Genomic DNA, 26,255 nt, shown 5'->3' on the forward strand with positions numbered 1-26,255 from the left:
AATCTTGGACCTGTGAGTACTGAACTGGGCTTTACACAGACTCCCGTTCAAGATGCTGACGCAAAAACGCATTCTAGCAAGCGTCCGGCATCAAGAATGGTTCATGGTGGTAGACCTGAAGGACGCGTACTTCCATGTCTCGATTCTACCTCGACACAGACCCTTCCTGCGGTTTGCATTCAAGGGTCAGGCATATCAGTACAAGGTCCTCCCTTTTGGCCTGTCCTTGTCCCCTCGCGTCTTCACGAAGGTCGCAGAGGCAGCCCTTGCCCCGCTAAGGGAAGTGGGCATTCACATTCTTAACTATCTCGACAATTGGTTAATCCTAGCTCACTCTCGGAATGTGTTGTGTGCACACAGGGACCTGGTGCTCTCACACCTCAGCCGACTAAGGCTTCGGGTCAACTGGGAAAAGAGCAAGCTCCTCCCGGTTCAGAGCATCTCTTTTCTCGGCTTGGAGTTGAACTCAGTCTCATTGACAACGTGTCTCACAAGTGAGCGCAGTCGGTGCTGACCTGTTTGAAGGTGTTCAGACAGAAGACAGCGGTTCCACTAAAACTGTTTCAGAGGCTCCTGGGGCATATGGCATCCTCAGCTGTGGCCACTCCGCATGGGTTGATGTATATTAGACTGCTTCAACACTGGCTTCAGACTCGAGTCCTGAGATGGGCGTGGAGCCGCGGGACACATCTCGTGGCCATCACGCCGATCTGTCACTGCCTCTTCAGCCCTTGGACCGACCTCACATTTCTACGGGCAGGCGTTCCCCTAGAGTGTCTCCAGGCGCGTCGTGGTTACGACAGATGCCTCCAAAACGGGCTGGGGCGCTGTATGCAACAGGCATGCGGCCGCCGGCTTATGGACGGGCTCGCGGCTGCGTTGGCACATCAACTGCCTCGAGTTGCTGGCAATTCTGCTCGCCTTGTGGAGGTTTAGGCCGTTGATCCAGGGCAAGCATGTGTTAGTTCAGACAGACAACACGGCAACGGAAGCATGTCAACCGTCAAGGCAGTCTGCGCTCCTGTTGTATGTCACAACTCGCCCGCCGTCTCCTCCTCTGGAGTCAGCAGTACCTCAAGTCGCTGCGTGCCACTCACATCCCGGGCGACCTCATCACTGCAGCAGATGCGCTGTCACGGCAGGTTACCCTCAGGGGAGAGTGGAGACTCCACCCTCAGGTGGTCCAGCTGATTTGGGGTCGATTCGGTGTTCACCTCCCAAGAATCCTCCCACTGCCCACTCTGGTACGCCCTGACCAAGGCACCTCTCAGTATAGACACGCTGGCACACAGCTGGCCCCCTGGACTTTGCAAATATGCAGTTCCCCCAGTAAGCCTACTTGCACAGACCCTGTGCAAGGTCAGGAAGTATGAGGAGCAGATCGTCCTGGTAGAACCCTACTGGCCCACCCAGACGTGGTTCTCGGACCTCACGCTCCTCGCAACAGACCCCCCCCCCCGGTGAATTCCCCTGAGGAAGGACCTTCTTTCTCAGGGACAGGGCACCATCTGGCACCTGTGACCACACCTCTGGCCCCTGGACGGGACACGGAACACTTAATCAGCCTACCACCCGCGGTGGTAGACACGATCGCTCACTTCCATCAAGAGGGTAGGAGACCTGCAAGCGTTCTCTGTCAGCAAAATGTGCCTGGAGTTTAGTCCGGGCTACTCTCACATGATTCTGAGACCCCAACCGGGCTATGTGCACAAGGTTCCCACAACCCCTTTTAGGGACCAGGTGGTGAACCTGCAAGCGCTTCCCCAGGAGGAGGCAGACCCAGCCCTGACGTTGCTGTGTCTGGTGCTTGCTTTATGCATCTTTTTGGATCACACGCAGAGCTTTAGAGTCTCTGAGCAGCTCTTTGTCTGCTTTGGTGGACAGCGGAAAGGAAGCGCTTTCTCCAAGCAGAGGATTGCCCACTGGCTCATTGACACCATAACAATGGCATATCATGCCCAGGACATGCCACCCTTGGCAGGGCTACAAGCCCATTCTACCAGGGGTGTAGTGGCCTCCTGAGCCTTGACTAGTGGTGCCTCTATAACAGACAATTGCAGAGCAGCGGGCTGGGCAATACCCAACAACTTTACGAGGTTCTACAATCTCCGGGTGGAACCGGTTTCATCCCGTGTAGTGGCACGCACAAGCAGGTATGTCCGGGACAGCTGGCCAGGTGTATCGCTTGCACATAGCGCCTTTCACCTCCCCTGAGCTGAAGACGTGCGCTGTTGACTCCCAGTAGTGTTCACAAACTGTGTTCCCTGGATGATTTCCTCCGAGCCCTGTGGCAGACGAGTTTGCGGAGAAACTCGCTGCCGGCTCAGTACATGTGCTAACTAAGCCCTGTACTTGGGTAGGTGCTCCGCATGTGGTGGTTCCTCGTAGGTAACCCCATGCGATGTATATCTTCTGCTAATTTGTTTCCCTGTTGGTAAACTGTCTTCCTTGGGCAGAGGCCCCTCTGCCCCAGTCACCATGCTTGTAGAAACTCCTCCCCCGTAGGGTAGGACATACCATGGGACTCCACATGACATACTTCCGACAAAGCTGGGCAAGACCATGTGATATATTTCCACTCAAAATACCCCCTGCCCCTCTCTGGGTGGGGTGTGGTCTCTGTGGTGTCTTCCCCTTGGGAGTGACACCCCCCCGACTAGACCTGGTGGCCCCAGTCGGTTAATTCCTTTTTTTTGGGGGAGAGGGAAAAAAAAGAGGATAAGAGGCCACGACTGGGCTAGCCTGTCTCTATCTTTTGGGCAGTCGACTTGTCCCCAAAGGGCCGTTCGACACTCATAGCAATGTTGGGGGAGGTTACATGTCGGCCTGGTGCGCTGGCTATGAGGCACACAGTGGTCTGCCCATCACACACCGCCAGTTCATGTAACTCAGTTCAGCCAGTTGCGGCATTTCGTATAGGGACCCCTAGTGTCACTACATCGACGCAACGTAGAGTGAGTGACAGATAGGGAACATCCTGGTTACTTGTGTGGAAGTTCCCTGATGGAGGGAACGCGACGTTGTGTCCCTCCTGCCACAACGCTGAACTACCCGCTGAAATGGCTGGGACCTTGTCTCGGCTCCTCAGCACAAAACCTGAATGAGTGGTTGCATACCAGCTCCTTTGATATCCGTATGTCCGGGGGAGTGGTATGCAAATACCACTCGCCAATTTTCATTGGCCTTTTATCAAAGACCAGAGGTGTCTAGGGCTCCCAAGAGTGACCCCTAGTGTCACTACATCGACACAACGTCTCGTTCCCTCCATCAGGGAACGGAGGTTATGCAAGTACGTTTCTGCTCTCAATAAAGCTCATTTTGGTATCTTTGGAGTTCTGGGTTTTGGAAAGAGGGGGTGTGGCTAATCCAAAGGCTCAGTCTCTTGGAAGTAGAATGGCTGAAATCGCTTACAGCACCTTTAATCACAACATTGCAAACATTTGAAACAAAAAGCATACGAAAATCTAAAAAAAATTAAAAGGTAGAAGAAAGTGTACATCTTTCATGAGGGAATGAACTACTGCCATGAAGCGTTGTGAACAATGTAATCGAATCAAAAACTATGGTACAATATAAAAGTATTGACTATTGCTGAGTTTGTAATGGCATCTGATCATACTACCCTTACTGCATTATTCATTATTAGTGTAATAATATAAGTTTATTCAAAAATATGCAGATATAGTATACTAAAGCACATACTATACTGTAGGCTTTAGCCTTTCACACGAGCAAGAGCCCTGCTGTTCTATATAACCATCCGCAGGCCTTTTATACAAGACTTTAACAAACAAGTAAATTATATCAAATAACTTACGTTTCAGACAAAAATTGGCCAGTTATTTTGTGCATTTCTTCTCCAGCGAAAATAGTTCCAAAAGAAGCAAAAGTATCAAAGACTACTCTTTGCACTGCTCTCAAAACTCTGTTTTGAACTAGTATTGTTTCGTTCATAAACTAACCAGTGGTTTGAATCTAATCTTTTAAGTGAATTAATTGTTCTCGTCCATTGTTTCAGTAGTAAATTCAGTGAGTTGTTTAACGAATCAGTTGAGTCAATGATCGAATGACTCACTCATTATAAAAGACACAAATATGTCACCACCTAATAGACCTAATTAACAGTTGCACCATATTTGATTTTTGGTGTGAATAAAAACGAGGGTGTGAGGGACAGACTTACAGTCTCTTCAGTGGCATGCACTGTATAAAGCTGTATAAAGCTCCTAGATCACATCTCAGTTTCCATTATTTATGTTTTCAGGAGTTTTTTTTTTTTGTCTGATAAAAATGCTTTAAAAAGATGTATTTTTCTATATTTCTTCATTGGAATGATCCAAAACACTTTAAACAACAGTACAACTCATTGAAGAGTAAGAGTGTTTTCACACTGGTAATTTTGGTGTGCACCAGTGTTTGAATGATGTCTAATTTCAGTTCATTTGGATGATGTGAATGCTTATTTCAGAAAAGGTGGTCTTGTGTATGGTTCATGTGAACTCCAGTACGGTCCGTTACCGATATGAAGGGTGCTTTCACACTTGGTTTGATTGCTTGGACCAAACCCGAGTTAGTTTCCTCCCCCTCCCCTTGGCCCCGCTAGTCTCTGTTCACATCATGTTATTTGGGTCCGAACTGCGGTCCGATTGCGTCATCAGCGTGAGTACAAGAGTCAGCTCTCTACCACTCTAACTAAGTAACAACTCAAGAAGAGATCAGCTTCACTGGGTTATTAAAGTATTCTTCTCTTTGCATTTACCACCAAAACTTCACATGCACAGGTCAACATTTGCGTTTGTCTCCCGTAGTGCATTGAATGTGCAATGATGTGATGAATGTTAGCGTTTTTCTGCCACGAGCCTGCAGATGCATTGCAAGATATGTGAAAAAATGAGTTGTTCTCTAAGGGGGATTTATTTGGAGACGAGCAGGTATGAGAAATGCATTATACCATAATAATTGCGATCTTGAGCCTGCAAAGACGCAAATTATATGTCATCAAAAGTGGTTCACTTCGTAATTTGGTATTATTATTATTACCTCTGGAACACCACTGTTGCGCTCCATTAACCTGCATTTTTCTCCATCATCATCAGTGTACTGAATTCACAGTCTTCATGTGAACTTCTGAACTCCCCATAATAGAGAACATAAAAGAACTCTGGTAAGGAGTCTTGCAATGCACAGAAATCATCTTAATTGCCGGAGAGCTGAACATCTTTAAAATGATCAGCATGATAGCCTGTGAGTTAAACTGCAATGACACCCTTTTTTGTTTAACAGAAAATAATTATTTTGAGAACAAAATCAATATAGAAGCCGTTTTTTAAAAGAACAGCTCAGCTGAGCAATCTCTTTTTTGAAAAATAATCAAAAGAAATACAGCAAAAGGCATTGCTAAACAGTGCTCTTTGATCTTCATTGAAGCTCCCAATAGAGTCCAAGTGTGTCTGACTGATCTGGTCTCTGAATTGGAGTCAATAGCTCAGCTTGAGAGACTATTTAAAAGTACCAATCACTTCCTCGGGCTCCCTAAGCGACAGGCTTTAGAGGTAGTCTCTCAGTGGGCAAGCTATTCAAGGATTCTGTCAATTTACTCGATGCGTCTTCTCAGAGGACGATTCAGTAGCGGTTCTAGCTTGTATGGCGCCCTGGGTGAAACCCGCTTCAACACACCCCCAAAGTTGTTGATGGGGGGGGGGGGGTCTGTGTGGATGCCTCGTGCCGCACCCCCTTAAGATGCCGCCTTGGGCAACTGCCCATGTCGCCCATGCCTAAATCCGCCACTGGGACCATTTGAGATTTGAACAGAGTTGAATGATCTAAATCAATGTCTTGGAAATGGCTAAGCAAGCACATTTGTATGAAGGGATTTAAGGATTTAAGCGTGACAGAAATTTTCCTCAGAGATTCAGTAGATGATTCTTTATTCATAATTTTTCAAAGACAAAGAGGAACTATTTTGCACTTTTTTCTCAGTGGCAGTTCAGGTTAAACTTGTAATAAATGTTAGTAGTATTTCTACCAATAGACGGACCGACGGACAGACAGATAGATAGATCCATAAAAATCTTGCTCTTTGGAAATATTTAGTGGAGTTTTCTATATCATGGAGATGCTCACCAGTTCCTGAAACCAAACCAATGCTTTCATTATTGGATATTGATTCATTTATCCAAAAACTCACAATGATCGGCCTCATCTTGGCAGTGCTCCATAAACCATTTGTCCAGGAAGCAAGTGCCCTCTAGCGGCAGGTAATGTTATCACTACTCGTGCCATGCAGCCGTGAAGCAAAGCAAAGCTCTATTTCTCTGTTATTGGTCTCTTTTTCTAACAGTGAAGCTGTTGTTAAGAGAAATTACATTGTATTCTGATGTAAATTCCAGCATAATTTCCAGCCACAGGCAAATATCTGCTCACAGCCTTTGATAATGGTTGTTTCCTTATGAAATGTAGCTGACAAAGCTGAAGCAAATTCATATACCTGGGGACACAGCCTCCATCAATAAACAACAAGCTATCTGTGTGAAGCATACAACAAACACAAAGCAAATGTTGTTGAATGCCAATCTCTGTCAATTCTCCAATTTTCACCGATATCTCACTTTGGCTTCCACATGGCTCCACAATGTGATTTAGTCGCCATCTGCAGGTAGAATGTTGGAAGCGCCATCTTTAGTTGAAATTGTAAACACCTACCGTTGTACGAAAGGTTGTGTTATGAAAGTCAGAGTGCTTTCTTTATTAACATTATAGTTCCCTTTCAGTTACCAAAATGCACAGAGGTGTTAGTCTGAAACAAATGCTCAGAATCAGAAAATATTTGTTGTAATTGTGTGTTAGGAATAAAGAAGAACTGTCTTGACAAAGCTGAAAAATATAACCAAAATGTGTGTGTGGACACGTTTACAAAAGATGACTAAAGATACCAAAGTCAACATGAAACACTGTTCACAACCCATTTTAATTTTTTAATGTGATATATTTCCAAGTTAAACAGGATATTTAATGAGAAAACCATAAGAGGGACTTGGTTTCATATATTGGGAATTGATTGAATCCTGAAAAGTTATATACCACAATGTAGCTAAAGTAAGAAGAATTTGTGACATAAGCTGGAAAGTCATTTCGGGGTGGAGCAAGTTATTCGATTCTCAGAAACTATTATGACAAAAAGTTTTATTTGGAACAGCGTGCATTGATAAATCATACACAGTAAGATCAGGAATGTGCATTAAGAAAGTAAATAGGGTCGATGTTGATTTCATGTTGACTTTAACTCCATAAAAATGCCTAGAACTGATGATGTTTCTCAATTTGCTTGACGCTTGTTAGTCTCTAAATCTACAGTATAAATGAAACAACTGTTAACTGTTAATGTCACATATCCGTTCATGTCAAAATTGGAAGTCCAACAAAATGGCACTGGGGTGTGAACCAAAGCTGGTACAAAGAATTCATCTTCCAGGATACAACGCAGCTCTATGAGGAAATTTTCAAGGAGCAGCTCTTTTATGTCAATGATGCTGCCACTCTCTGCAGTAATTAGAAGTTCAGACTGCAGTACCGAGGTCACTGACTGTCTGTCCAAGAGTCAAGCCAGTTTTATTGCTCCTAAGAAGGTGGAATCCCCATCCAGAGAGATATTTGCATGTGTACGAGGTATCAGAAGCTCCAATCTGTCTCCAGAGTCCAGCTTCACTATGCCTGCAATGCACACACTCAGTTACACACTTACAATGTAAATACAATGTATTACTATGTACATTTATCCATATATGCATTGCACCATCTGTTAGACATTGTTCATGGTATACAGTACACTGCTTATCAAAGTATGAAAATGTCTCTAATATTTGCCATGCATTTGTCTAATTCTAGCCTCCCCGGCTAAGTAAAAAACAAGTGGTGTTGATTTTGAAACTGGGTGAAAGAAAGAAATAAGAAATTATATTTTGCTTAAATAAAAAGAATCCCTATTTTAGGACCATCAAGATTTTTTGCATTGTGATATTATTTTCATAACAATTACACACATTCACCCCAAAAAATTATCATTAGGCTTACTGTAATGCAATAAATAAGATCTCATTTGTATTACTGTAATTTGAAAAAACAAAACATCAATGTAATGTTAATGCTCTATAACTCTACTCTCTCTTCAACAGTTGTTGTTGTTATGAGTGTACTGGCGTACTACGGCTGCCTTCGCATCATACAGGTGGATGCTGCACATTGATGGTGGTTGAGGAGAGTCCCCTGTTCACTGTGTAAAGCGCTATAAGTGTAGTGTCAGAAAAGTGCTAAATAAATGTTACATTCATTCATTCATTCATTCACTCACACACAAAAAATCTATTTATTTATCTATATATCTATCAATCTATCTATGGGGAGGGGGGCATTTTGTGGACCTTTTGTAACTAATCAAGTAAGAGGACTTTCTTCACTGACCTCCAGTGTAGCAGGTGTTGAAGTGATTGACTCGATTCATGCTCTGAATACAGCGGAACAGAACGACATGTTGACTTTCATCTCCTACGACGTTTTTCTTTATACGAATCACGATGTGGCCCATGGCGAATGTAGAGTCAGTGTAGTACACCTGGGAAAAGGAGAGCTTGAAGTAATGAGGAAAAAAAACACTCAGCACTGTGTTGGGATGTTTCAAAGCCGTAAAAAGCCTCAAGAATGTGTGATAAGATAATGCCCTTGACTTCTCAATCTTTAAAGCTGTGATTTGCTGAGATTATACTGTATGTACCTGACTGTAGATGAAGAAGAATCCTTCCTCTTTTACTAAAATGGTCCCCTGCTCTTCTTCCAGAGCTGAGCCTCGCTTTAGACCTGTCTGCCACGGGATGGCTGTGCATATTTCCATAGCAAATTCTGACCAAAAAATAATTATAATAATCTTTTACAAATAATCTTAAGGAAATGAGGAGCCTTTAAATGCTGACACAGAGCATTTAAAAGGAAGAAAGACTCTTTTCATTTTTCAGGGAATCCACCTACAAATTAATCAGTTGCCTCTGCGTATTAACTTCCTGAGACCCGAGCATGACTGCTGTGTGCATTTTCCATTTCCCTTTTTGATTTGTAACTAGTAGCACCTAATAAACATGCAGAAAAATTTAATAAAATCTAGAGCAAATAGTTTCCCTAAAAATTGATGGCAACATATTGTATGTGGATAGTGGGACTAAGTTGTGAAATTTTAAATAATACCAAGCTATACTGTAGAAAATCAGATTCTTTTTTTTTTTTTTTTTTTTTTTTTTAAATCAAATTGTTTATTGTTTCCAGGAGTGTTGGTTGTTCATATTTTTGAGATGTTACAGACATTACATTAGAAATTTGCATAATTAATTCAGATTCAAAATAGTGTCCTGCATCATCCAATCACTGCCAACCATGTTCAAATAAAATTATGCACAGTAAATATAGCTTTTTTTAAGGAAAAAATGTGCTGAAGTACACATTAGTGTACATGTATTTAGCAGTGTGGCGTTTCGCAATAAATTGGCAAATCAGAGGAAAGTAGAGACTGTAATATTTTGACTCAAACAATGACTTTCAATGTAAAAAAAATTATTAGGTTTCTTACCAGATGTAGTTTTATTGGTGTTGCTCCTAAAGACAAACTCCGCTGTGATCGGCACCATTTTGTTTTGTCACATGACTCCTTGCGCAAAAGTTTAACCCTTTACTGAGAGCACAGAGTCTCCTGAACTGAGATCAATCGGATTAAACTAATTAAAATTATGCGTTGCGTATTGCGTATAGCCAAAATACAACATCCACGCATGTATACGCGGGGTCGCACGAGGTTAAGTCGGAGAAGGAGCAAGTTTTAATATAGCAAATATGACGCACTATACCTTTAAATAATTTATCTAGGTGTGCAATCTGTAAATACTGCACTACAATTTGCACATTTGAACTCCTATATTACCTTTCTGGAAGGTTTTCCTTCTGCTGTCTGCCATCATCTGCAAAAAGGGCTGGAATTCTGTGGATGTGCAGAGTAATTTATTTTCACACAGGCAAAGCAGAAATCAAAACTAATTGTTTTTATTATGTACTGCTCTTGCATTCTTTTTATGAAGTAACTGAACAATTAAGTGGATTTCTTAACAGCATGGAATTTTCTGTAGGCATCTGTAAGAGATGAAAATTAATACAGCTGTGCAATGATAATGATGTTTTCAATTAAACGCATTCACCAGCTCTACAACAATATTATATGGCTTTTGCATTCAATGACTCATAAAGGAACAGGATATGTAAATGTCTAATGGTGCAGTTTGCACAATGTGCATGTTGTTTTATAAATTGAGTGGCTTTAATCTTTCACCATCTGTCTGAGTTTATGTTTGACACTGTTCCTCTCAACACAACCCACAGCTCTTCTCAGTAAAACCCATACATATCACTGTCTTCACAAAAGCTCGAACAAACATCTAGCAAACTGTGACTGCACGAGGAATGTACATGGTAGTATTCTTATGTTTTGAGAATGTACTGATCATGACAATACCATCATAGAATTAAGTGTGGGCTTGCCTGCTTTGTCTGAAACATGACCCAGACTCCTTTTTGTCATGCCATTGTGGTCTGGTGTGGCATCATCGATCTCAATATGCTGCAGACACTGTAAAAACACTTTAAATGTGACATCTTAAACACACAACCAAGAACCATCCCTACTGAATAAAAAATGCTTAGGACAGCTTGGACAAGCTTAAAGATGAAGTGTGTAATTTCTGCACCACTATCGGCATCGAGCGGAATTGCAAAATAAACATTGTTTTCAAACAGCCTTCCGAATACACATCTGCCATTGATCGAACAAACAGATAGTCCCACCCCTAACTCACACCATTGGTTGTGTCACTGTAGTTGGGATGGACCACTAAAAACAAACACAGCAATTTTTATAATGCCACAGAGACAATGTTTACAGTTTTCGAGAAAATGTACCTACAAATGGCTAACTGTAGAGTTTTCTCTGCATAACAATATTTTAACACCAAAAAAATTACACATTTTAGCTTTAAATTTCAAGATGGTGTGGTTTTAGATGGGCAATGCAGATTCGTTGTGGGCACAATCTGATTAAGCTTATCATTGTTTCATGTAGACCAGCTTGACTGGTGTAGCCATGCTGGAGGGGCCAACATGACCAACAAGAATATGCCCAAAATATTTGTATTCCATAGAAAACAAAAACAAAAACAAAAAACCAGACCCACTTTATTTTAAGGTGTCTTTAACTACTATGTACTTAAGCAGTTTATACAATGAACTTATTATGTACATATGTGTTGTTGCATTTTACTTACATTTAGAGTACCTGCATTTAATTAGTTGTTTTGTTTGCCTTACCCCTAAACCTAACCCAACCCTTACCCTAAACCCTAATCTAAACCCCAGCCCTACCCCTAAACTACCCGTTCCTCAACCTGTGGCAACAAATGTGAATGTTGTGAGAATTTTGCAGAACAACATGTAGCTACACAATAAATACATTGTACTGTATGTACAGTGGCAAGAAAAAGTATGTCAACCCTTTGGAATTACCTGTATTTATGTATACATTTGTCTTAAAATCTGGTTTGATCTTCATCTAAGTTACAATAATGAAAAAACAACAACAATCTGTTTTAACTAATAACACACAAATATTTGAACTGATCTTGTATATACTGAATACATCATTCTAACATTCACAGTGTGGGTTGGAAAAAGTATGTTAATCCCTAGGCTAATGACATCAGCAAAAGCTAATTAGAGTCAGGATTTGGCAAACCTGGCATCCAAATAATGAAACAAGATTGGAGGTGTGGGTTAGAGCTACTTTGACTTATAGAAAGCACTTTGAGTTTGCTATTCAAAAGAAGCATCTGCTGACGTGGACCATGCCTCATAAAAAAGAGATCTCAGAAGACCTACGATCAAGAATTGTTGTTTGCATAAAGCTGTAAAGGGTAACAAAGTTAACTTGAAGAGCTTAGATATTCATCTGTCCGCAGTTAGACAAATTCTCTGTAAATGGTGACAATTTAGTACTGTGGGTACTATCCCTTGAAGTGGCTGTCCAGCCAAGATGACTCAAAGGGCAAACCGCAGAATGCTCAATGAGGTAAAAAAAAAAGAATTCTAGAGTGACAGCTAAAGGCTTGAAGGTATCATTGGAACTGGTTAACATCTCTGTTTATGAGTCTACTATATGGAAAACACTAAACAAGCAAGGTGTCCATGGCAGGACACAACAAAGGAAGCTGCTGCTTTCCAACAAAAACATTGCTGCACACCTGAATTTTGCCAAAGACCACCTTGACACTCCACAAAGCTACTAGAAAAATGTTTTGTGGACTGATGATACTAAGGTTGAATTGTTTGGGAAGAACACACAGCACTGCATATGGCGTAAAAAAAGGCACCGCATACCAACATGAAAGCATCATCAAATCGGTGAAGTATGGTGGAGGGAGCATCATAATTTGGGGCTGCTTTGCTGCCTCTGGGTCTGGACCACTTGCCATCATCGAAGGAAATAAATTCCCAAGTTTGTCAAGGTATCCTACAGGATAATTTCAGGGTGAAGCTCAGTAGAAGTTGGGTGATGCAGCAGGACAATGACTCTAAACATAGAATTAAATCCACTACAGAATGACTTCAAAAAAAAAGAAAATCCACCTTTTGGAGTGGCCCAGTCAGAGCCCAGACTTTAAACCAGTAGGACCTCAAGAAAGCCATTCACACAAGAAATTCTAAGAATATGGCTGAGCTGAAGCAGTACTGCAAGGAAGAATGATCCAAAAATCCTTCTGAACCTGCAGCTCTATTCCACAGCTAACGGAAACACTTAGTTGAGGTTATTGCTGCCAAAGGAGGATCAACCAGTTATTAAATCCAAAGGTTCACTTACTTTTTCCACAGCATTATGAATGTTTTATGGGGTGTGTTCAGTAAAGACATGAAATATTATAATTGTCTGTGTGTTGTTAGCTAAAGCACATTGTGTTTGTCTGTAATTGTGACTTTGATAAAGATGAGATCACATTTTATGACCAATTAATGTAGAAAACCAACGAATTCCAAAGGGTTCACATACTTTTTTTGTCACTGTATTTAATGTTAGTACATATTAAAGACCTAAAACAAAGTGGTACCAAAAAGATTACTGCATAGGCTGGGACCAACATACTAACTTCAATTCCGTCTTTGCTGTCCTCTTGTTGCTGCTGCTGGGTCTGTTTGTCTGCCCCCTCCACAGGTTCCTCCAGAGTCCTACTCTGCTCCTCTCTCTTGCGGACTACTTCGGCCTTCAGACCCTCCACCTCGGCCTGCAGGGCTAAGACATGGTACAGGGAAAGCACAGACAGCGAGGAGGAGGTGATGGCGGTGAGGATCAGGACCAGAAAAACCCAGGGCAACCTTCCCCCTTCTACCCGGCCCGGGCCAACATCTCCAGCAGGCATGATGGAAACTAACTTTTAGGAAAGAGTATAATTAATGAGTGGATATAAAAGTCAAATAGATCTATTTCGAAGAACCTGGTTTCTTTAAAGGAGGGTTATTACAGTTTGGAATTTTTAATTTATTTTTATTTTTAATTTGGACTTTCAATTTATTTTTTGTTTTCACTCTATGACTTTTAGTTTTAGGTTTTTCATTTTTTCACTAGTCTATTTTTGAACTGACAAAATTAATTTGTTAAAGGAATATTCCAGGTTCCATACAATTTAAGCTCAATCGACAGCAATGTGGCATAATATTTATTGCCACAAAAACGTATTTAGACTCGACCCTCCTTATCTTTAAAAAAAAAAAAAGCAAGCAAGCAAGAAAGAGTTATAGTGTGGCACTTACAATGGAAGTGAATGGGGCCAATTTTTGGAGGATTTAAAGGCAGAATTTTATTTATTTATTTTTTTATGTCTTGTGGCTTTACTTTTGAACAGGGAGTATTTTAATGTTTACAGAATGGCCCCATTCACTTCCATTGTAAGTGCCTCAGATTTCTGTTTTTTTTTTTTTTTTTAAGAATAAAAATTAGTTTAGTGGTAAACCACATTACGCTACAAATTATACTGAAATATTCCTTTAACTGCTATAATTTAAATATGGTTACATTTCAAAGGGTCAAATAGTGTTATCGCAACCTAGTAAAATTAATGAAGCCGGGTTCTAAAGCTTTACATTTTTATAATATACAGTGTATCAAAAACTTAAAAATAAATAAATAATATATATATATATATATATATATATATATAATTTTGAGGTAATTTGTCTTTTAGTTTTGGAGTTAAGAACATTTATTTTTGTTTCACTTGCAGTTATTTCCATTAATGTTAGCTTTTATTTTAGTTCACAAAAATGTTTTTATTAACAATAACATCACTACTTTGAAGATCTCAACCCACCTCAAAACATTGAGATGATTGCATGTACTCAAGAGAGTAGCTGATCTGGAGTTCTTGTCTTTGCCTGCTGAATCTAATTCACCTTGATATGGTATGAAAGTGGCTCTGAAGCTCTTAGCAAACATTTCTCTCAGTACAATGCTGGATCAGAGATAATCCACAGATTAAGGTCTTCTGCATGACTACCCTTGGTCCTAAAGCTGTCTATCTCAGTGTAGTTGATGGTTGTTGATGTGGAAGAGAGGAAGACCTCTGGGATCTAGCAGTCAATGTCTTACTATAAAAGCGCCATTACTTACTATAAAGTCTTGTCTGCAATTCTTCAGCTAACAGTCTGCTTTTTCATCACAAATTCTCCCTTCAATGTGAGAAAATGCTCCGGTTTCCTGCCAAGCTGTCCACACCCACTGTATTCTGCACTGCACCGCTACAAAGTTGCATTGTCACCACTTATAAATGTTCCCGCTCCGACAAACTGCGTCAAATCCTAGGCAAGAAGTTAAAAGGCAATAAATGAAAGTGTCAGGGTTGAAATGTGCAAATCATAATTAATAGCCCACAAGGATGTGTTCATTTCAACGAAACAAATCCAGAAGATTTTTGATATAGAAAACTCTAAAACTTTTATTTTCTTAAAACAAAAAAAAGAAAGAAAAAGTGTCTCCACAGTCAAAACCAGAAACAGGAAGCCACCACTTCAAAAATAGACACTTTTGCAGCCAAGTTATCAGAAGGGTTTGATTTCTTTATTGCATGTCAGCACACGGAAAATAGAAAGTGTGATTCATTTGCACTTACAGTTGAAGTCAGAAGTTTACATACACTTAGGTTGAAGTCATTAAAACAAATTTTTTAAACACAGATTTCATATTAGCAAACTATAGTTTGGCAAGTCGTTTAGGACATCTACTTTGTGCATGACACGAGTAATTTTTCCAACAATTGTTTACAGACAGATTGTATCACAATTCCAGTAGGTCAGAAGATTACATACACTAAGTTAAATGTGCCTTTAAGCAGCTTAGAAAATTCCAGAAAATGATGTCAAGACTTTAGACAATTAGCTTCAGATAGGGTAATTGGTGTCAATTGGAGGTATACCTGTGGATGTATTTTAAGGCCTACCTTCAAGATCAGTGCCTCTTTGCTTGACATCAAGGGAAAATCAAAAGAAATCAGCCAAGACCTCAGAATAAAAATTGTGGATCTCCACAAGTCTGGTTCATCCTTGGGAGCAATTTCCAAACACCTGAAGGTACCACATTCATCTGTACAAACAATAGTACGCAAGTATAAACACCGTGGGTCCACGCAGCCCTCATACTCCTCAGGAAGGAGATGCATTCTGTCTCCTAGAGATGAATGTAGTTTGGTGTGAAAAGTACAAATCCCAGAACAAGAGCAAAGGACCTTGTGAAGATGCAGGAGGAAACGGGTAGAAAAGTATCTATATCCACAGTAAAACGAGTCCTATATCGACATAACTTGAAAGGCTGCTCAGCAAGGAAGGAGCCACTGCTCCAAAACCACCATAAACCAGCCAGATTACAGTTTTCAAGTGCACGTGGGGACAAAGATATTACTTTTTGGAGAAATGTCCTCTGGTCTGATAACACAAAAATTGAACTGTTTGGCCATAACGACCATTGTTATGTTTGAAGGAAAAAGGGTAAGGATTGCAATTCGAAGAACACCATCCCAACCGTGAAGCATGGCGGTGGCAGCACCATGTTGTGGGGGGTGCTTTGCTGCAGGAGGGACTGGTGCACTTCACAAAATAGATGGCATCATGAGGAAGGAAAATTATGTGGATATATTGAAGCAACATCTCAAGCTATCAGTCAGGAAGTTAAAGCTCGGTCTCAAATGGGTCTTCCAAATGAACAATGACCCCAAGCATACCTCCAAAGTTATGGCAAAATGGCTTAAGGACAACAAAGTCAAGGTATTGGAGTGGCCATCACAAGGATCTGACCTAATCCGATAGAATATTTGTGGGTAAAACTGAAAAAACGTGTGCGAGCAAGGAGGCCTACAAACCTGACTCAGTTACACCAGTTCTGTCTGGAGGAATGGGCCAAAATTCCAGCAAATTATTGTGAGAAGCTTGTGGAAGGCTACCCAAAACGTTTGACCCAAGTTAAACAATTTAAAGGCAATGCTACCAAATACCAACAAAGTGTATGTAAACTTCTGACCCATTGGGAATGTGATGAAAGAAATAAAAGCTGAAATAAATTATTCTCTCTACTATTATTCTGACATTTCACATTCTTAAAATAAAGTAGTGATCCTAACTGACCTAAGACAGGGAATGTTTTCTATGATAAAATGTCAAACTGTGAAAAACTGAGTTTAAATGTATTTGGCTAAGGTGTATGTAAACTTCTGACTAACTGTACAATGACAAATGATTTGAATAGAAAATCCATAGCTCAAAACACAAATGTTGAAAGAATACCCCTGTAAAAAGCAAATACAAAACAGGAGCAGCGCTTTATATTATTCCATGTATTCAGTTTATGAACATGATGAAATGAGATTTCAATATACAGTACAAACTAGCCCCAGAGAATGTCCAGAACATGCCAATGATTTATTAGTCCGATCTAGTAAACTCAGTAGTAGTATTTTCATTATTTCATCATATTTCAGCATCTTTGTTCCAAGTTATTGATACAGTTCCAAGGTTTGCACTCAACCACACAGCCATTCAATCAGGTTTCATGGCACATCACTAAGTTTAACAAAATGCTTCGCAACTACATGACTACATTTGACAAAAAATAAGCATTTATTATTTTGGGAAAAAATAAAATAAAATCAATTATCCTTGGTTTTTAGAGGCAGTTCATCTGAATCAATAATGGCCAAGCAATGACCCTTCAAATGACCAAAAATTATTTTGAAAAGGTCAAAAAACTGATAAACAAAAGTAACAATGTTATTTACAGTATGTGCTGAAACCACACAAATTCCTGTGTCTTGGGAACACTGTCTTGCACTGGCTGGTTCCACTTGTTCCTCTGCTCAGTCCAGACTATGAATAACTAATAACAATAAATAACACTGGACACACTGTGCTAATATATAAACAATCTCTCAAGCACCCTTGCAAACTACAAGCCTGAAAGTTCCCGTCAAATCTTGAAAGGGGGACTTTGGAAGCCTGAGATAATCTCTGGTTTGTAGATATCATGATTGTAGACATGATTTGCATGCAAACTGGCATTAAATCACTCTGTCTTGAAATCTTAACATTCACATGCAGTTGACGCATTACAATAAAGTGAAAAAATGTTTTGAAGTTTAAACAAAATGTACTGAGCATCTATGGCAGGCAATTATTACAAACTTGAATGTGCATTGATCCAACACTCACTACATAATGGGTCAGGTTTGCAAAGTCCACCATTCATGATCACTATATACTGGGTACTAGACTGTCAATCACCTAATTTGGACAATAGAAAGGACATGTCACTGTTCTGCACCTCGTCCATGTCTTAACTTCTGATTCAAGTTAATTGTCAAGAATGATTTGATAGTTCACCCATAAATGAAGAGTCAGTCATCATTTACTCACACTCATGTTGTTGAAAACTCTTGATTACTTTTTTCCATGAAACACAAAAGATGAAGGAAGAATGTTGCTGTTCCTCTCCATACAATGCAAGCTCCAGAAATGACAAAAAAGCTGCTCTTAAGCCTTCAGAAGCCATTTGATAGCTTGTGTGAGGAAGAGACTAAAATGTATGCCTTAATTCAATGAAAATCTAGTTCTGTGTTTACATATTCAAACAAGGCTGTAACCATGACTTGAACATACAATTCAGTTTATAAATTACTCCAGAAAACATGAGTTGTGGAAATTTTTATGTGATCTAGCTTTATACAGTGTATGCCACTGAAGAGACTGCAAGTCTAACCCTCACTGCCTTTTCATTGCCATCAAAAATCAAATATGGCACTACAGTAAATAAAGTCTATTGGTCCTTAAAATAGTAGGTGCTGAATGCAATAACTTTTGGAACAAAGGCTTTAAATGTGATAAAGGCCCAAAATTGAATATTGTTTTACATTAAGTGGAATCTTTCCCAATCTTTTCTTCAAGAATCTTTACACTGCTCTTTTCCATAAAAGAACAGCTCATATTGACCACTGCCTTCAATCACCATTAAAATACCATAAAAGTAGTCTATACAACGCAAAGCTGCTGTATGCCTCAGAAGACTTTGAATATAGTGCACAAGTCATATGGACTACTGTTATGATGACTTTATACTGCACCTTTACTAGTGCTTTATTGTATTTGTCCTTTTTGAATCTTGACAGCTTCTGCTCACAATAAACTGCCATTCTATGGAATAGAGCTGCGTTAAATGACAATGTAAATGAACTGGGTGAGTAAATGACCGAATTTTCCAGTTTTAGGTTAACTACTCCTTTAACTGGTGGCTCTTTTTTTTAATTTTTTTTAGCACAGACCTAACAAGGTTATATCTCTATATAAGAGATATAATATCTCTTTTGAAAGATATGCACAATTTAATGCAAATAATATTTTCATAAAGAATATGATTTGTTCTTGTCACAACCTTAAAAAAAAAAAAAAAATGGAGTCAAAGCCACTGGTCTTATGTTTTAGTTCACATTTGAAGGTGATGATGAGTTAAGGATTATTTTCAAAGACAACGTCAAGTGATTTTTTTTTTTTGAAGTGATTAAAGCTAGCCATATAACCACATATATTCATAATATGCACAATTCGCTCTGTCTTATGCATGATATGCTGAAACTGCTACGTTGATGTTTTCCCATTGACAATTACAAATGACATAAAACGACATAATATACATGACATATTTTCAATTCAAACAGCTAATGTCGCCAAAAGGTGAGTAGTTTGCAACCTTGGAAATTACTGTTGTTCGGTACAACATTTCTATTGTAAAATATTGGGCAAATATTGCATCTGGGGGGCCTGGGTAGCTCGGTGGTAAAATACGCTGGCTACCACCCCTGGAGTTCGCTAGTTCGCTAGTTCAAATCCCAGGGCGTGCTGAGTGACTCCAGCCAGGTCTCGTAAGCAACCAAATTGGCCCGGTTGCTAGGGAGGGTAGAGTCACATGGGGTAACCTCCTCGTGGTCACTATAATGTGGTTTGTTCTCGGTGGGGCGCATGGTGAATTGAGCATGGTTGCTGTGGTGGATGGCGTGAAGCCTCCACACGTGCTATGTCTCTGTGGCAACACGCTCAACAAGCCATGTGATAAGATGCGCGGGTTGACTGTCTCAGACGCGGAGGCAACTGGGATTCATCCTCCGCCACCCGGCCTGAGGCGAATCACTATGCGACCACGAGGACTTAGAGCGCATTGGGAATTGGGCATTCCAAATTGGGAGAAAAAGGGGAAAAAAATCCCCCCCCCCCAAAAAAAACAAAAAAAAAACAATTCTTAATCGGAACTGCTGACCGTACTGCTCTGTGCCGCTAGAATAATCCACTAGGTTCCCATTTAGCTTCTATGAAAAGTGAGTCCCGCCTTCTTTGATTTGATTGATCTCAAACAACACTGATGAGCGGTATTAGAATTCTGAGCATGATATTTTTTTTTTTACTTATTTAAATCATTATGTAATCCCTGCAACATCTTAATGACAATCCTTTGTCGATTGTGGTTATGACCCTGTATTCAAATATGTGGAGTCCAGTCATGCCACGCCAATTTGAATGTCAATATTGCAAAGGTTGTTGGTTCTTGCATGTCCTGTGACCAATCGCAACATGCAAGTGTGAATAAACCGTAGTGTATTTAGTAGATCTTCAGCAAATTACGATTCAAATCAAGTTGCACAGACCACTTTTATGTTGCTTTTTGTCACTTTTGGAGCTCAAAAACCTCAGTCCCCATTTAGTGCATGCGAAAGAGCAGCATTAACATTCTTAAAAAAATGCTCTTCTTCAAAGTCATACAGTTTGGAATGAGTAAATAATGACATAACTATAATTGTTGGGTGAACGATTTCTTTAAGGGAACTGTTAATGGTGAAATAAAATGGATCTGTGGCTACAGTGGGCAAGGTTTCCAATGTGATCCAAAACAAAACAAATTGTAGGCAAAGAATTGATGTTAAGCACTTGCCGTGATAAAAAAAAAAAAATACATAAAAAAAATCTTATTTACAACTTATGCAAATGGACTGTGCATGAAACAGTCAAACAGCTAATATGTGCGATTTTACTCTTACTTTCAGAAGATCACAAAGCCTGAGATGGGAGAGAAAACAAACTTTAGGCTTTTTGTGTTGGTATTTTCATTCAGTGCTCATGGTGTCCTGCAGCCCACATGAAAATCAGTGGTAGAAATCTATACCTCTCACACACAAGTTCCAAATGCAAATCTAAAAGATGGGATCAAACCACAATGAGCTGATTTCCTGAGTGAGATACAATAAAGCTCTAACACAATATAGGCGAGTACAATAGACTGAATGCATGAAATGCTGTAGACAAAAATTACTGAACTAGGATCAGTTGCCCCTGGTCCATTTAACTGTATTCAGTGATACTGAAAGGTTTTGAAAAGCATCACTATGAGCCCTCTTGTTCTGTTTCAAACAAAATATAAGAAAGAAGTTCTGACAGTTGTGATTGGGCAAATAACTAAATAGTGGGGCATTCATACTTTAAAAGAACCGCTCATCCAAAAATGAAAATTCTGTCATGTCGTTTCAAACCCTTTGATTGTCATTTGGAACACAAATGGGAAGAATATTCACACTGGTCCTGAAAGTGAAAGGGGACTGGGGCTGTCGAGCTTCAAAAAAGCACCATAAATGTACCACAAAAGTAGTCCATATGATTTAGTTCCCATTCACTTTCATTATCGTTACTTAGAAAGTCAGTCATATAGGTTTGGAACAGCATGGAGTAAAATATGACAGAATTTTCAGACTTTTTGGGTGAACTATTCCTTTTTAAAAAAAAATAAATAAATAATAAAATCCTGAAATCCTGAATTTTCAAACCTTGAAAATGTAGCCTTCTCCATTTAATAATGAAATTGTAAATAATGAATTCCAAGACCGTGATCAATGAAAAGAAACAAAAAAAGAATTGTACATCCTATCTGAGAGAGTCTGAATTTCGAGCAGTCAACAGAAAAAACTGTTAGATTATAGTGACGTTAGTTGCCGCCTGTGCTGTCTCTTCCTGGGCATTGTTTTTCAGCAGTTCCTTCATAAACTGCTCCAGAGTGGCAAAATAACCCTGGCTCTGCCAGGTGTCATTATGCGTACCCTCCGGAAAGACGGCGAGGCGTTTAGTCCGAGATGGAGACAGCTCGTAAAGCTGTTTCATCATGACCGGGGGAATGAGTTGATCTGATAAGCCTGAGATAAATACAGATGGCATACGACACAGAAGAACGTGTCTATAGGACAGGAACTTGTTCTTGTAGCACCAGAGTGGCAGGTAACGCATGGGAAAGAAAGAAAACAGTGTGGCCGCCATGTGCGGGATGCTTAAGAAAGTGTTCTCTACCATAATGGCGGCCACTCGATGTGGATTCCCTGAAGCCAGACGGATGGCCACCGCACCACCCAATGACCGGCCGAAGAGCACCACTTTTGTTTTGTCGATGTCCGGGCGGGTCATGATGTAATCCAAGGTAGCCTCGGCGTCCTGGTAGAGTCCCTCTTCGCTTGGTTCTCCTTCACTCTTACCATAGCCTCTGTAGTCCACCAAAACCACATTGGCTTTCAGGTTGACCAGCATGAGAAGGGCATTAGGCACACGGTGGCCGATGTTCCCTGCGTTGCCATGGAAATACAAAATGGTGGGGGTGGCGGCGGGGTTTTCGCCAGTGTAGCGGAGCAGGATAAGGTTGAGCCGCACACCATCTTTAGTGCGGATGTACACATTCTCGTGCGGTATTCCGGTAGGCATGGGAACGTAGAGGCGTGAGGATGAGGGCTGATCTGGAAAGAAAAGCAGGACGTCCTGGAACTTGAACAGGATTCCGGCCACAGAGGCCAAGATGAGTGCCAGCAGTATGAAGCCTCCGTACAGGTGGAAGGTCAAAATGAGGGCCAGCAGGGAGATGCGGCAAGCTCCCCACGACCACGCACACACGGCCAGCAAAAATGCCTCCAGTGCCCCCCATAACCTCCATGGCTTCTCCATGACAATAGGGATCACAAGAGAGTCTCCAAACTCACTGCATATGCAATCTGGGAAAACACAGGAGGTTATATTGAAGGGCTGGACAGTGCACAGTAAAAACATTTGTCAATCGGTAGCTATTACATAGTTAGTGATTTCAAATTACTGGTACTTCTATACCAAATCAATACTAAAATCTAAAAATTTTTTTTTTTTCCCCATTCCGGTTCAAAAGTTCTGCAGCCTTCTTTTCAAATGTTTACCGGTTAGAACAAAAGAAAAGAATGGTTAACAACGTTCATTTAAAATGACAGTACTCTGTGCTTAGGGGTGGGTGAAATGCCAATTGCAACATTGCCAGATCTGGTTTGAAAAAAACAATCTCAAAATAAGCCACATGCCACAAAATAAACAAACAAGCATACCGTTAATTAACAGTTAAGTATAATTTTAATTAAAGATCTGCTTCTGAGTCAAACCCGGCAGCATCAAATCTGTATTAATTCATCATATCTAACAATAGTTCAGTGAAGACTTGGAAACAACTGAGAAAAGTACTTTTTACATCTAATAATGTTCTTGTATCTGAATTAGCCGTGCATGTATGTGTAGTAATTATACATAGTTGTTAAAAAGGTCTTCATTCACAGAATGCAACCTCCACAACGGACAATTAGGCAAAGAAATGTGTGATGCAGCAGTTTCCTTCATGATCAAAGCACGTTTCATTTTTTCAGGCAGCATGAAAAATTACCAGAAATATACTGTGATAAACCCTTTGGCCTTTAGTTTCATGAAAAAATTATCAGAACAAAATTAACTGGTTATAACTGGTTTCCAGCATTTATAAATAATGTTTTCACTCCAGAACAATTGAAAATCACTTTGTTCTGGTTTTTGGTTAGTTCTGCTAAACATTTCGTTACATTTCAGTTTTCATTCTTTGAACTGTTTTTAGTCCCGGAGTCTGCATATGCTACGCACTGCAAAGTGAGTATGTGAAGCTCTCATATGCTAAATACAAAGACTGATCAAAACACCACATCTTATGAGCTTTGTGCACTGTGCTTGTTGTAGTAGATTACAGAAAAGAGTGCTTATTTACTGTGATGTGCAGAGCACCTGCAGACTATATATTAATACCACAGCATTTTGTGCTTCAATAATCACGCATTAACTTACATTTTTATCTTTTAAAGCGGCGTGCAATATGTGAGCGCTAAACACGAACTCAAGATAGAGGTCTCAGTCTCAGATTTAGATGCTCAATAGTTCAGTTAGCATGTAACATCCACTGAGAATGGCACCAGAGGAGCATTTGACCAGATTTTGAATGAAAAGTGAATTCAAATATTGTGAACTAGCCTACAAACAAACAGTCAAAAATCTTCCTGGAGTGTTCCGCCAAAATAAAAGCCAGAGGTTTTTAAAGTTAAGAAATTATGACTGAAATGTACAGTATTTTTTATAATAATATTTAAGTTGACTGGGTTCCAAAAAAATAACTGTGATTGAAAAGTGAACTGATATGCTATTACATTTAAAGTGGGGAAAAAAGAGAGATCTGAATTAATTTCAGTCCAGATACAAGCTAAAACAATTTTTGCAAAGAGAAGTGGCTTCTTTCTATTTAAGACTTTCCCTGGAATTAGGCCTACTGTTAATTTGGCTGCTGCATTATCCAGTAGATTATTTAACAATAAAGTTTTTCTTAATAGGCTACATGTTTTTCTCATTGTTATTTGTCTTTCTCTATTTTATAAAGAAATAATGTGTAGTTAGAAGTTTGAGTTTCTTTACGCATAAAATAGTACTCCCAATCACTTCCACGCAGTAAAGTATAGATATTCTAAACTGATTAAGGAAAATACAACACTGGTATCAGATCGGGATCTTTATCGGACAAAACTGAGAGTTCAGGTATGTCTCAAATGTTATATATTATGAGATTTCATATATCATGATTTTCGTTATACCATTACCTAGGGGTGAGATATAAAAGTTCCATGGTATGATCATCTGGTGCCATCACTGTAAAGCCAATGCACTTTTTTTGTAGAGGTAGTGGGTAAGTTCAAATATGTACATTGTTTAACATTTAATTATAGCCTTATAGAGAGACAAAATATGGGCTAAAGCAATTTCTGATGACACAACACAAAGTAGTATTGCTTTGGCCCCCCTCAGGGTGTTTAGGAACTAAGTCCAGTCTTGACCAGTCATTATAAAATTAGACTGAAATGCAGATTAAGATCAGTATTTACTCATCTATTCTGCACGAACTGGAAACATCTAGAGATAAAAACGAGCTGCTTTATTTTTATTTTTTACATACAATGCAATAAAACACAATCTGTACCCCAAAATCAAATCAAAAAGTAAAACCCTGTCTGTATATAGATCACAGCATATGCGGACTATACCACTCGCATTTAGTTAGATATGTGAGTTGGCTTTTCAGCCAGCTGTTGACAGGGTGAGAAACACCCTAAAGTCCAAACACAGTTGACGCAAATGATAAACAGAACTGATGGCAGATTGATATTGACAGCGTTTGTCAGCAGCTTTCCCCTCTAGACTTCATATACTGCACTGCTCACACTCTGCTAGCCATGTCAAACAGACAGCTGTTGACAATCTCAGTCTCAAAACCACTTACATTTATCGCATTCTTTAGCGGCACATCTTCAGATAGGTGAGTTTACTAGCAGGAGAAAGGGTCATGTAAACACACACTCCGGAAAAACACCAGCTGATCCACTCTGGCTAGCAGCAAATCTAGCCGAACTACTGCTGTGCACTGGTGTCTCTTATTTAAAGTTCCGGACGGAAACAGCGGAACCAATCTATTGTCGGACATGACATGTTCCGGATGGTCAAATATTTCTCCCTTCATCTCAAATGTCTTCTTTTTTTTTTTTTTTTTATAAAATCAAATCTCTCTACGGAAGGCCTGAACCGCAAGGTGTGTTTAAATCGGACTTCTTTTGTACACGATGTCACGACCATAGACATATAAACGGTCAGGACACCCGCGGCCTTAACATTACCAGATGTACCCCTAACACTTCAAAAGGACAGACATAATAATAATTTCCCCATGTTTCCCGTTTTCCTCAATACATTCCTTCTCTTCCACCATGTAACACTGAGCAAACGGCATAGATGGTTTAGAAAGACCAACGAATCCCATATCAAACATATGTAACCTGATTTTGTCTTGATTAAGGTTTGCAAACCCTTAAATAAATAATAAATGTATTATTCAGCTATATAGCAACAGAGAAAGCGTTAAAAGCATAAGATTACATGTTTACTGATAGTGGCACCTGGTGGCCAAGATTGGTACCGCATGCAGAGAAAAAAATATTTGAAGAGATAAAAAAAAAATTTAGGAAGAGAGAAAAAAAAATTAAGACTTAGGCTCAGGAAGGAACTGAGACACTTTTTTTTTCCACCTTGCGGTTCAAATATTTACCGTGGTAACCATAGTAAAAAAAAAAATATTGTGTCCAGAATTTTTTTTGCAAAAACATAGGGTCACTTTCTGGACTTTATAAAGATGTAAGCTATAATAATAATAATAATAATAATATTAATAATAATAATAATAATAATAATAAAGTAATTTTTTTAAATTGATTAATTGC

General features: G+C 39.7%; 2 protein-coding genes across 2 annotated transcripts; both read right to left on the bottom strand.

Annotated features, from left to right (window-relative positions):
* Positions 1-7,174: 7,174 nt before the first annotated feature.
* On the bottom strand, positions 7,175-9,952 carry LOC127447247 (tumor necrosis factor ligand superfamily member 13B). The gene is made up of 3 exons (XM_051709006.1): positions 8,768-9,952; positions 8,458-8,623; positions 7,175-7,710 (listed from the first exon to the last, which is right to left on the bottom strand). Exons 1-3 carry the CDS (start codon positions 8,882-8,884, stop codon positions 7,598-7,600), a joined length of 396 nt encoding a protein of 131 aa, XP_051564966.1. The 5' UTR covers positions 8,885-9,952; the 3' UTR covers positions 7,175-7,597.
* Positions 9,953-14,943: 4,991 nt separating this feature from the next.
* Positions 14,944-25,411, bottom strand: LOC127447246 (protein ABHD13-like). Its single transcript, XM_051709005.1, has 2 exons — positions 25,265-25,411; positions 14,944-22,673 (listed from the first exon to the last, which is right to left on the bottom strand). Exon 2 carries the CDS (start codon positions 22,624-22,626, stop codon positions 21,613-21,615), a length of 1,014 nt encoding a protein of 337 aa, XP_051564965.1. The 5' UTR covers positions 22,627-22,673; positions 25,265-25,411; the 3' UTR covers positions 14,944-21,612.
* Positions 25,412-26,255: the final 844 nt, after the last annotated feature.

This window comes from Myxocyprinus asiaticus, chromosome 10 (genome assembly GCF_019703515.2).
Source record: "Myxocyprinus asiaticus isolate MX2 ecotype Aquarium Trade chromosome 10, UBuf_Myxa_2, whole genome shotgun sequence".
NCBI lineage: Eukaryota > Metazoa > Chordata > Actinopteri > Cypriniformes > Catostomidae > Myxocyprinus > Myxocyprinus asiaticus.